Here is a 13,819-nt window from a genome sequence, read left to right as displayed (position 1 = left end):
TTTAATAAATCTGTGTTTTTATTTAGCATAGGTACCTAAATTTCATCTTATTAAGATTTTTAAATGTATGTCCAAGGTACAACCTTCATATGTTCGAGGTACAACACCCCTGTTGTACCTTGGACCTAAATCCACATTTTTTTATATGGCCTAAAATCACCATAAATATCAAGATATTTAATTTGATACATGTATCAAAGCATGCGCAACAGATGCTAAAATCAAACCAACTAAAGTTGAAAATTTTACCTATAACCAGTAATTTATGAAAAATCAAAAACAGAAAATAGGTCCGAGGTACAACAGGTTCCCCTACGTTCAAATAAGATATTTGAGAAGATGTCGTACCTATCAATAATTTAAGATAGATTAAAAGAAGTAGGTACAACATGCAAATATATTGCATTTCCAGACGAACGAAACTTTTGTATGAAAATATTTGTTTCACGCAATGACAACTGACTGACACTGGACATACCGCTATATTTAAATTAACCCATATTTGCAATACAACCCAAATATGTGGATCGCTAGAGTGTCGGTTTCAGAGTTTAGATAATTTCCACATTGAAACTCAAAAGTATTATGATATTTTATGTTATGGGTTAGAGATATTAAAATATATTAATTGAATTAATATTGTCCTTTTATTATCCACTTTATACAATAATAGGAATCACAAAAGAATACTTACTCTAATGCTAATATAAAGTTTAAATATTACAATAATATGTGTTATTGGTTAGAAGTCCAACGAATTACGAACGAAAGAGTGTTTTTTTACTCGTATAATTCTGGAGAAACAGGAATAAGATCGATGATGAAAGACACCAAAATTAAACATGATTGAACAGATCATGACACATGCCTAGTGAAACAATGAATTTATTGTTTCCACCTAAAGTCGAATGTTAGCAATAACGAATGTTAGCAATCACTTACATAACATTTAAGATGAGAGTAGGAACCTACTGTATTCATAATTATCATGGCCCTTGAGGCCGCCTTCTCTTCATCCTGGAGGGTCGTTATATCCGTCAGCGCTGTGGGACTTAGTACATATTATACACCAGCTCTGCCAAGAGATCGACTTACTTATTTAATAGAAGGGTTGACGAGGAGGTCCGACCGCATAGTCGCGTTGCCCAATGCTGCGTCTGAAATATCAGCTGAAGGCCAACATTTCAGGGTCATGTCAATATCTATTTTACGAACGTATTATGAATATAAATGTATATCTACCTATAATGAATTTTTAAAATACAGTCATAGGTATTGAATTTTTACTATAACATATTTTTAAGATTCGTGCTCTATGATGAAGCGAGTGCGTCATCTGCATCCCAGAATATGTTAAATAAATACACCAATTACGCAAGTTCATACACCGAAATACTTGAAATAGATGGCCAATAAATACAATTTGAGAAATGAACATGATGGGCAATCAATCGTAATAATCTGCCGGTCAGTATAAACAGCATACTGCATACTAAAAGTTACCTTCTTTTCAATCGATCTATGCTATAGACTTCATCATATAGATAGAACCACTGAGAAAGAAGAAATATACACAACTTGTCTTTTTCATTTGACTTTTGAGAACAAAATATAGGTACCTATTTTAGGACTGCTAGATTTTATATCTCGTAACTCGTAAGACCGCATTTTCTCAACAAAAAAAAAAAACATCCATACACTTAAGTAGGTACCTACCTACTTAGTAAATAAAATCGCTTTTATGTGAAGCACTAAGCACTAAGTGTTTCATTGTAATTATCGTTGTACATAATGAGTGGTTATAAAATATTGACGTTTATAGAAATGGTTCAATTTAAACACTAAACGAATGTACCTACTTACCTACAATAGTTTCTCTCTTTCTCTCGGGAGAAAATCTTTCTAAACATTTGTGTCCGGTTGCATTTTGCAAATAAATATCGTGCACAAGAAATTTCAGCTATTTCCGCTGACTTATCATTCAATTGGTTTGTTTCTATTTACTGTGCGATTTCAAAACAATCCCAATCACTTTGGTCCAATTGCCAACACTTTTATCTCGAAAGGGCCTGCAAAGTTAGGTACCTAGGTATACTTACATACATTATGTATTTAAATAATTTCTAGAATGTTTTCTACCAGTTAGATAAGTAATCAATAATCATTAATCAAAGACAATTCCTTTCAGTAGTCAAATTATTTAAGTTGGTAAGTAACATATGTGTCAAGTTTTTCTAGTGTTTTAGCAGAAACACCATCATGCAACTAAGATTGAGCGCATTATATATGCTCAGTATCCAAAAAAAGGATGATATAAGACATTCCTGACTTCAACAAACGTATGATTGCAAAATTTGTGTCGATAAAATACAGAAGAATGGATTTCTCATACAAATGAATAATACCATAGGTACTTGTACTAAAAAAAGTGAACTCCCAGTAAAATAACTCACCGGTCGCCACTGCTACCTACATATTTTATTATGTTGACATTTATAAATAATATGTATAGAATAGGAATAGATCATAATATTTTAGAACTGCTAATTTTTACAAATACTATAAGTCCGGGCACAGGAAAATCTCTCTCAAATTTAACGTTTCTTGGATTTACAATCAACGTTGGATCAATAGTAAAGCTATAGAATAATTGGAAATATTTCCCACGAATGTTTCCTTTTTCTCAGTTGAGGCATGGTCTAAAAAGATCGTGGCTAGGCGATGCGCGGATCGCGGGTCGCGGGTGCAAATGAAGCATGCCGAACGAAATATAATATGTCATATAAATCCAACATGCGTCCATATAATGTTCTGTTTATTGTTCTATTAGTAACAATAATAATATATTCATTGACATGTTTTCTTTTTAAAGTAAATGGGTAACGTTTTTAGTCATCTTTACACGATTTAAGAATTAATACCCCCGTTGCCATCACGAAACAAATTGACGTATTCACACCTCGACGATCGCTCTCCGAGTGCCAGCGAGTCCAAAATTTCGTCGCGCCTATAGTTGAAAATTATTTGCCGTTTCACTGATGTATCGCCTTAATTCATCGCGACAATTCTGTACTTAAGTATATTTGAGGGTTTTCTTATAATATTAAATAAGTATTTATCTTTGTTGTTGTCAGTCAATATAATTGCGTTTTGGCAGCATAACTGTAATAACTTTAATATAGAATATAGTAGTAAATAAGTAGTAAGATAAAAATGACATTAAATTCGTTTTCAAAAAACATAAATGTGTATGCTTTGTTAATACCGAAAATACCGGTTTTAAAATCCCTATTGCCATGTCATTGTGTATCGCCATTTGCATTTAGAATTATTTAATTATATGACATGCGGTATTTTACTTCTTAGTTCGTATTCTTATTTGTCCGGTGATTGTTTGTCCGGTACAAATCTTGCAATCGATTTTTAACTAACTTCCCGACTAGCTAGACATTTGAAACTTTTAGAATATATCTGAACTCGATGCCAATGCATTTTTTAATACTTTTAGCCATCTTTAAGTAGAATTGAATTCATTTTTAGTTAATTCTGTTTTGTATGAAAAGTTATTTCGATACCATTATTATTTGCTTGGGGGTCCAAGCAACTAAATTATTAATAATATATTCGTGCGTTACTATCACTATTTCTATCAAGTACATTTTTTTTGATCGTTTAAGCTAGTCATAGTTTCTAAAATCTAAGTAGTCAAGTCAAGTTTATATGATTCAACAGATAATTTAAAAACGTTGTAAGTACCTATATAAAAAGTTCTTTTTATCTTCTAATTATTTTTATAAATATCGGGGAGTACTTACATGTATATGGAGATAATTGACTTTGCAACTAGTAGCAACTAGCTAGGTAGTCCATCTTGAGGGTTAGTTCAGTCAGCCGTACTTGATGATTGGCATCTTTGGGCATCGAATACCTGAATACTTAGATGATTACAATTTTATTATTTGCACCAGCTGTAAATTCATATTTCGGAAAAACCGTGCACTGCATCTGGATGAATGAATATGAAATATATATTTAATAAAACTGTAAGAAAAATTAAACCTTTGCGAAAAACACCACTAAGTACTTATATACGTTTGACATAAATATCTACCTACTCGAATTTATACTATAGTATTTCCTGTTTCTTATAATACAGCCTCAGATTACAGAATAAATACAGCTTTGAATATATTTTGATTGCCTTAATATCCATAAGGTAAAAATCGAAGTATTCAGCCTAATCCGCCGTGTGAGATTTCACCAGTGCAAAATGTTAAAAGGTCCTATTAACGGTGTCAAACCTACTGTCAATTCAAGAAGATGATAACTAAATAGAATTTGAACACAGAACCTTGGAATGGTTAATTAATTAACCAATGGTTAATTAATATGTTCTAATTGCATTATTTTAATATTTGTTTCAGAGATAAAAACTACCCAATACGCCAGAGATCTCTAAGCGATGATAATGGCAACCCTTTGAAGTTGACCACGCCTCTCTTGGAGTTAATCAGGGCGACTGATTCCAAGGTCAGCCAAGGGGATGCAGCTTGCGATGACTGGCAATTTTGCGAGGTCATCAGGAAGGGAAAGACTTCAGATCCTTCTACCATTGAAAATGTATACTGGAAAATAGCCCAAGAGTGAGTGAGAATCATACATATTAGGTTTTTATTTTAAATTTATTATACTTGCATGATGTGTTACGAGTAATAGGCACCACATTTTTTTTCACCTAGTGTCCCTTAATTGAACGTTAAAACTCACTTCTTATGATCCACGTACAAGTGGTGTGGTGTTACTGACAATCAGTGAGCTCATGTTTACGTATACATACATATTTTAGACTAAATGAGGACAAAATAAATAAGTACTTACATATTTTTGAAAAACACCATTAACCCAAAAACATACATATTGGAAAAAAAATCGCGGGAAACCTAGGACTGTTTGGGATTTGAATTCACATCTTTCGCTGTACGTGTATGTGTTCTTAACCGTCAAGCTAGGTACCGATCTGTTTACGACACATGTGAAGATATCCTCACATATTTTAAATTAACATTGTCATCAGTCGGGGCTTATCCACTGCTAGATGAAACCCTCCCTCAGTTCGTGTCCGGAAACTTGTACGTATGCAGTTCGCCGTATCACACTTCACCGAGAAATGTTGTATCGGAAATATATGACCGTATTTTAAAGACCGTCCAACCTCTTAGGGTCGTATAGTACTGACATAAAATTCATGTCTAAATATAAAACATGGTGCTTGTCGGTTTACACTTTACAGGAAGCCAGCAGCAAACAAATTTTGAAAATAGCCGATACTGGATTATTTGTTAGGTTAGGTTAGGTTTGAATTTATGAATTTTGTCAAAATCAGCTATGAAAAATGAATTCTTATTCATATTGAATCTAATAAAATTGGAGACCGTATAGTACTATAGGTATGGTCATCTCTTTCCGATAGAAAGCCCACGGCTAATCGTATCACGGTGAAATGTTTTACGTACAATTGAATGTAACCCCCTCAGTTCCATTTACTACTCTCGGTCTTTGTGGTTACTCTTCCACGTATTTCCGTCGATAGGTACAGCAAGATTTAGGTTGGCTCTGTGGTCCTTAAAAATACCTCTTCGATACCACTGTATGACTAAATTTGTCAGTTCAACAGTTATCCATTGGCGGCTCTCGTGGAGCAATGCGTAAGGCGCTGGCCTTCCATCCAGGGGCTTTGGGTTCGATCCCGGTGAGGACACAATATATTTATGTGATTTTCTCAAAGTCTGGGTGTTTGTGATTTTTCAAAATTACTAACAACCACATTGTACAAAAAAGCAAGGACATGGTTTATCAATAATAATTTATTCTGACCATGTCCGATCCTAATAGGATCATATGGGCCTCTACAGAGTAGAGATTTGTTTTAACAGATTTTGTTTTTTACGAGAAATGGATGTCAGCCACTTGCTCAACCTATTAGGTCCATACCCTGACTCACACACAAATTGAAAAACAATATGTGTACTTGCCAGACTCAGGATTAGAACCTGGGACCCACGGCGTCATAGTCCAACGCTTAAGCCGCGCGGCCACCATGGGTGTCAATAATAATAATAATAATAAAACATTTGAGTCATTTTTTGCGACCCGGGTGTACCGGATGTGTATACTCACCAAAGGCAAACACACACTGACAATGAACACTCTTAACTTAACTCGAACTTATATAATAAATCAATACAATTAAGTTGGTAAAAACTCCATTAGCATTACTTATCTATCAAGTCAAGGTCACAATAAAAAATATAACAAAACAAATTATGAATACTAGTTGAAGTGTTAGTAAAAACCCCCTATCTTATTAATAATATAATACCTACACTCGATAAGCATATTATAATAATTTATAAAATAATACGAGTAATAATATAAGTAATATATAAAGTAGTACTATTATAAAATATTATAATAGTACAAAACATAAATCCATTAGAATTTAAATTCAAATTCCATCAAGTACCTGCGGTCGATAGTATTATGAAAAAAACAGTTATCCTTTCGTCGAGTGATATAATATTCAACACATTGGTACTCGTACCTAATTCATGAGTTTGATGTCATCTTTCATAATATTATCGTGAATTTCTGAATAAATTTGGTGACGAGTGTCATTGATACCAGCCAAAACCCTTAAGGCTAAGGCCACATAGACAGGTGCCTTGCTAGGTGGCTACGTGCTAGGTGACATATTCTAGCGAACAAACGCACACTAGTCTATCGCAATGGTGATTATGAGTTTCCCGGCGAACAAACGTGATGGTTATTTTTATTGTGTCACCTAGTGATTTTGCCATTGTCTATGGATTTTGCAAGATGGCGGATGTTGGGTGCATTATGTTGATTCATCCCATCCGTCATTATTCATAACCTCAAAATATACCGTGTATGACGTTTGTCATACTGAATAAACATCCGCCATCTTGCAAAATCACTAGGTGACGCAATAAAATTAACGAAGACGTTTGATCGCCGGGAGACTCACTAGTTGACTAATAATCACGTAGCGAGGCGCGAAGCTTGCAATGTCGCCATTGCGATAGTATAGTGTGCGTCCGTTCGCTAGGATATGTCACCTAGCACGTAGCCACCAAGCAAGGCACCTACCTATGTTTTTTTCCGACCATGTCCGATCCTAATAGGATCATATGGGCCTCCACAGGGTAGAGGTTTTGTATTAAGAGATTTTTGTTTTTTACGAGAAATGGATGTCAGCCACTTGCTCAACCTATTAGGTCCATACCCTGACACACACAAATTGAAAAACAATATGTGTACTTGCCAGACCCAGGATTCGAACCTGAGACCCACGGCGTGATAGTCCAACGCTTATGCCGCGCGGCCACCGTGGGTCTACCTATGTGGTCTTAGCCTAAATATTAGATCAGATAGCAGATTGCAAATACAATAAAATGACAATCGTATTATTTGTCTAAGTTTTGCGATGCGAAAATATTTCGCGATGAGTGGCATGTCGAGCTCAGGCGGCGGCAGGCAACCAACCTCAATAAAAATAAAAATTATCATTTCCGAGTCAACTTTCTTTGGCATTGAACCGAAATCATAAGCGCAACGACTCTTCGTTTAACCGAGCGTCTCAACCGAAACTAAATTTGCAGGTATTCTCAACTATCCTAAAGCGATTACATTTTTTGACGAAGATTTTCGCGAAATCAGAATGAACTTAAATTCGAATTTCCAATGTCTAGACATCTCACGTGAAATTTAACTGTGGCCGCACAATTGACATTGACAGTTCTATGGAAACGTCTGGTGGCCGCATCAAATTTCTCTTTTGTTGTGATTGAAAAAATACACCTAAATTGTATTTACTAAAAAAATGGATCAATTTATTTATTAAAATACATTTTGAACATTTTAGTACTTACATACTTATATATTTATTTAAAAATATTACAAGATAAAATAAACTTTTTATATACTTACAACGTTTTTAAATTTTCTGTTGAATCATATAAACTTGACTTGACTAGCTAAAACGATGAAAAAAATTTGTACTTGATAGAAATAATACTGAAATGTCATTTTGACATTTCATATTGATTTCCATAGTAACGCACGTAAATATTAATAATTTAGTTGCTAGGACCCCAGACCCCTAGCAACCAATAATAGTGGATTGGATTACTAAACTTTTCTTACAAAACAGAATTAACTGAAAATGAATTCAATTCTACTTAAAGATGGCTAAAAGTGTTTAAAAAAATGCATTGGCATCATGTTCTGATATATTCTAAAAGTTTCAAATGTCTAGCTAGTCGGGAAGTCAGTTAAAAATCGATTGCAAGATTTGTACTGGATAAACAACCACCGGACAAATAAGAATACGACCTTATAAAAACGTTGTAATAATGCAAATGGAAATTCCTCAATACTTCTTTTTTCCAATGCGAGCCGCATGGCTGCTTCTAAGTTTAAATCTGTCAACTCTATTCGATATTTGTTTTTATGAAGTGCATTACACTGAATGATCTTTCACAGTATACAGTATTAGGAAAAATCGACAATATTAATAAAGCAATTGTTGCCAATTCTTTGAATTGACTTGATTCTTGGTCAACGTATAACTTCGACCAAAATTTTTGAACCGTGCTATTATTAAAATGGTTTTTAAGTATTTGGTCATGCCATTTCTATCATTTCCAATAATTCATTTTTTACGTTAGCCCTGTTAATTATATTAGTTACTGAAAATGATGTTGGTGGCCGCAGCAAAATCCTCTGGTGGCCGCACATGAGAACCACTGGTCTAGACAGCCTTCAATATGTTCAAAAATTTTGAGTATGCGGATGACATTAACACATAAATAAGTAATGAGGGTTAACTGTAGCACAAAACACGAACTATTCCGTTCCACAAGAGTCACGTCCAAGCTTATCTTTTGTATTTAATAAAAAAAGTTTCAATCAGCTAAGTGAAATACTTAAAATTTGTTCTAATCTCAGAGTAATGATAGGTTATGTAAGCGCCTATTTTTCGGCAAAATGAAACCGTGTTTCTTGCGTATAAGGCACAGAAGAACCTCGATTTTACTATTATCAACTAAACTATAAAACGTTATACCATAGTGTTGCTTCTCAGTATGGCTACCAAATTTAAACACAACATAGTTAACAATAATGTTCTACTACAATAATTACCACTAACTTTATTTTTAACACAAAACAATAAATTTGTGCAACACGTGCTCGCAATTTTTAAATGAATGTAATCAGTCAAATCCAATATCCATATTTACCGGCTACGTCTACAAAAAACATTTACTTTGGTCGTAGAAATTATATCGTACTCTAACGCATAGTGTAGAAATACAATCGTTCCGAATGCTTACTTACTCGCACTTATGGTTTGTTTTTGTTCAGGCCTTGGTTCTAATAGTAAAAAAAGTCAAGTTAAGATATGCAGTTGGACGATGCAATTTAATGTGATGACTGATGATTGATAACATATTCACGTGTAGAATTTGGTAAACGCTTCATTTGTATAACAGCACATTGGCCTTAACCTTGGGCGATAGGAACGGGGTGGGGGGGTGGTCACCAAAGATCCAGGCCTGGGGACACGTTTCAGGATGCGGGGCCATGGTTTGGAGTGTTTGGACCATAGACACTCCGCGGTCCATACTGAAACCTTTTTACAAAAAATCTGACGTGTTCCAAATTATGTGTGTTTAATGACAAATGTTTCATTCTCCAATTTTGTGTACTTATCTACAAGTATCTAATTATTATTGATTTGATAAAAATAAGTAAGTAGTTTAATTTATTTTAATTTGAAATATTATGAACATAAGAAAAAATCATTTTGTAGAAAAAAATACGACACCCAACGTGACTTGAACCTGTATCTGCTGGATTCGGGCCAGAATGTTTTTCCAGTTAAACTACGGGCATCTTAGTTAATTACGACGATTTTAACTAGTAGTTGTTACATGAAATGCTTATCGAATTGCGTTATAATGTTGGTTATCGGTTTAATATATTAAATTGAAGTAGGTAACAATTAATTCCTTAATTTAAAATGATTTTTTCTGGTGTGTATATGAATGAGATGTTTCCAAATTATGTATATATTCAATATATAGAATGTAACATTCTCAAATGTTGTGTCTTATTCTTGAATAAAAAAAATTGTTTATTATATCATGCAGTTGTCTAGATTGAGCAGATCTGGTTCACATACCTACTTACCGGAGTTGTGCGCATGCAATGTGAGCGCATTTTAGCTCGCGAACGTTCTCCAAACCAAATTAATAAAGCATATCTCATTGTTTATTGAATTTTTAATGGAATGGCTACCTATTATAATGACGTTTCAATCAAATACCAATCGAAATTGTTTATTTTTTTGATCACATCGCATTAAAATTACAGTTATTTCACATGAACGACAATGTATTAGGTACCTACTCACTACTTCAGATATTGTAGGAGATATAATATTATAAGGTATCCGTGGACTCTGATGGGAAACTATCATTAGGTATAACCCGTTTACACGGGCGGCTCTCGTGGTGCAGTGTGTAAGGCGCTTGCCTTCCACCCGAGAGTTCTTGGGTTCGATTCCCGGTCGGACACACGTGTTTTTCTCAAAGTCTGGGCGTTTATGATTGTTCAAAAATTACTAACAACCACCTTGTACGAAAAAGCAAGGATATGGTTATTAATAATTCTAAAAAAAAAAACCCCTATACACATGCATTCATTTATTGTTGAGAGTAAGTATTAGTATTTTTTAGTACATAAATGATGGCGTGTTCCCTCTCCAGTCTTTCAATCTCTTTGGTATTAACCCATAACAAGAAAATGTGTGGGTAAACATGTACATATTATCCTGCAGTTCCAAGCTTGCATGCATGAATCAAAAAAATTTGGAAGCTTCTGAATTTTCATGCGACAGTAGGGATTTTTTCGATGTACGCCTGCGCAGTGGAACAATAGTGGCGAACCTATCGGAAAAAAAACTATAAGTACTAATTTTGAGGTTAACCGATTTTCACTACCTGTCAAACAGTACCATAAAATGACAACATCGCGTCTCGCATACTCTTGAAGAATGTAACACTTTTACGTGTAAACAGTTATTGTCGCGATAGTTTAAAATACGCACTCTTGCTGCCAGTAAATCTATGGACGTGTACAAGCGCTATTACTATGATATGTGCGCACATATATAAATGTTGTGGGGTGGGATGTGTCCATTTCGAAAAAAATATCTATAATAATAAGACGGGAGGCCACTGACTTCCGTATTTACGCCGCCTACTAAGTAATAATTATAGATGGCTGCCCCTTCAACTACTGTGAACCCCACTATTTTACAACGTTTTTATTTAGTCGTATTCTTATTTGTCCGGTGGTTGTTTATCCAGTACAAATCTTGCAATCGATTTTTAACTAACTTTCCGACTAGCTAGACATTTGAAACTTTTAGAATATATCAGAAAACGATGCCAATGCATTCTTTTAATACTTTTAGCCAGGGCTTTTTTTTCCATTTAACGCGGTGGAACGGCGTTCCGGCACCTTTTTTCACGGTTTTATTTCAAAATCAATTAAACGAAAAAATATTTGCGCTTAAGTAATTACAATAATAATTCGTTAAAATGATAAAATAAGGTACAGGTGGAAGCCATTTTGAATGTTGGCGTGTTAGTGTTAGTGAAGTAACCGTATAGTTTAAATAGCAAACATGTGTATGTAACTAGCTTCATACGTATGCTGCGTATTATGATTTTGACAGTTTGACGTTTATCGCATGGCAGCATCTGCGTATATTGTTATTTACGTTTGTTTAGTCAGTTTGTGTTACGATTACGTGTTGTGCAACTATTTTATATATTATTTAGTGCAACCCCAAGTTTAAATATGAAAAAAATTTCCTGTTACTTCTCAACCACCGGCAGCGGCGCCGATTCCGCAAATAAAAAGCTCAAAACAGAAACGATGACAGAAGATATGGAAATATCGGTACATGTAGATGTTCCTGAATCATCTCTAGCTGATCTCGGGGATCAAGGTCGAACTCAAAACGATTGGCCAGACTGCTGGTCATTAGATCAAAAAAACGATTTTTGCTCAAAAAACGAATGGTTGAATGTACACAAAATGAAACTTGGCTGCACAATTTGCAGAAACGTTGGAACTCTTGGAACTGAAACGACAATGGGAATGAAAATATCCAAAGAATGGGCCAATAATGAAATCACGTATTCTGGGAAAGAGAGGAAGCTACAATTGGGGTCACTTCGAAAAAAAATTTTCGATCACAGAGGATCTATTGCACACAAAGCAGCGTTAAAAATCATTTCTGAAGCCAAAAAAAAGCAGATTGAAAATACTTTTTAAAATCGTTATCTCGCGAAAAAGTAATAACAGCAAACATTTTTCGAACTGCATATAAAGTAGCTAAGGAAAATCAATCATTCAATATGTTTGAAAGTGAAATTAATCTCCAAGAACTAAATGGGATCGAAATGGGTCATATTCTCCATTCCACTAACGCATGTGTTAACATTGTAAATCATATATGTGATGAAATGAGAAAAAATGTTTTCAAAGAAATTGTTCAATCGAAAAATATAATTTCTTTGATAATTGATGAGTCTACCACCATAAGCCAAAAAACCACCCTCATTGTGTATGTTCGATGCTGTGTCGAAAGTGTTGGAATGAATTCACCAATTAATTTGTTTTTGGATTTGATTGAACTTAAAGACGTAACGGCAAAAGGAATATTTGAATCATTACTCCAATCTCTTGATTTATATGGGATGACAGAAGAATATTTAAAAAAATATTTAGTTTCGGTTGCATGCGACGGCGCTGCTGTGATGTTAGGTTCTAAAAATGGAGTGAAAAAATTGCTGACAGAAAAATTTCCTTCAATTATAGTTTGGCATTGTACTAATCACAGATTAGAATTATCAGTAAGTGATGTTGTAAAAAAAATTTCAGGGATCAATAGATTCAAATCATTTATTGATAAACTTTATGTTTTATACCACGCGTCGCCGAAAAATAATAGAGAGTTGCATTTATGTGCAGAATCACTAGGCGTTGAGGTACTGAAAATCGGAAGAGTTTTAAGTACCCGATGGGTGGCATCTAGTTTTCGTTCAGTTTCGGCTGTGTGGAATAATTATGAATCCCTTGTGCGTCATTTTGAAGAAGCGATGAATGACCCTACAAGAGATAAAAATGACAAGTGTACTTACAGTGGCTTCAAGAACAAAATAACATCAACAGCATTTTTATTGGATCTAGCATTGATGTGCGACGCTCTCCAAGAATTGTCGGAACTTAGTTTGGACCTACAAAATCGCAATGTGAACCTTTACATTGCAAATCGAAAAATAAATGAACTCGTTCAAGTTTTTGAAGAAAGAAAACAGAATTTTGGACCCTATTATAAATGTGCTGCAGCTGCTATAAGCAATCTGCATTTTCGTTGAGTTTTACTTCACGAAAAAGTTTCTAAAAATGATCCTCCTATTGATCCGAAAATATTTTATTCCACGTTGAAAACGTCAATTGAAAAAAGGCTGCTAGATAATAAAGATGTTGAGTTTGCACTTTGGGCTCGCGTACTTGACCAAAAATATTGGCCTGAAGACATTGATAATCGGTTGACATTTGGAGAGATGGAAATTAGAAACATTTCGATCAGGCTACAACTAGATGAACGAGAAATGATTCGTGGATTTCGCGAATACATTCTCGAAAAGACATATTCTGA

At 34.4% G+C, this 13,819-nt stretch overlaps 1 protein-coding gene across 1 annotated transcript in view; it reads left to right on the top strand.

Moving 5' to 3' along the window:
• Positions 1–13,819, top strand: part of LOC147070995 (uncharacterized) — an 82,687-nt gene that overhangs the window by 51,968 nt on the left and 16,900 nt on the right. The window contains exon 3 of the mRNA XM_085949038.1: positions 4,425–4,643. Within this exon, the coding sequence (XP_085805164.1) occupies positions 4,425–4,643 (219 nt within the window). The remainder of the gene's footprint in view (positions 1–4,424; positions 4,644–13,819) is intronic.

This window comes from Rhyacophila brunnea, unplaced genomic scaffold (genome assembly GCF_057557595.1).
Source record: "Rhyacophila brunnea isolate RB1 unplaced genomic scaffold, BYU_Rbru_1.0 scaffold_21, whole genome shotgun sequence".
Lineage (NCBI taxonomy): Eukaryota > Metazoa > Arthropoda > Insecta > Trichoptera > Rhyacophilidae > Rhyacophila > Rhyacophila brunnea.
The sequence above is the reverse complement of the archived record's forward strand: the minus strand, read 5'-3'. Positions and strand labels throughout refer to the sequence as shown.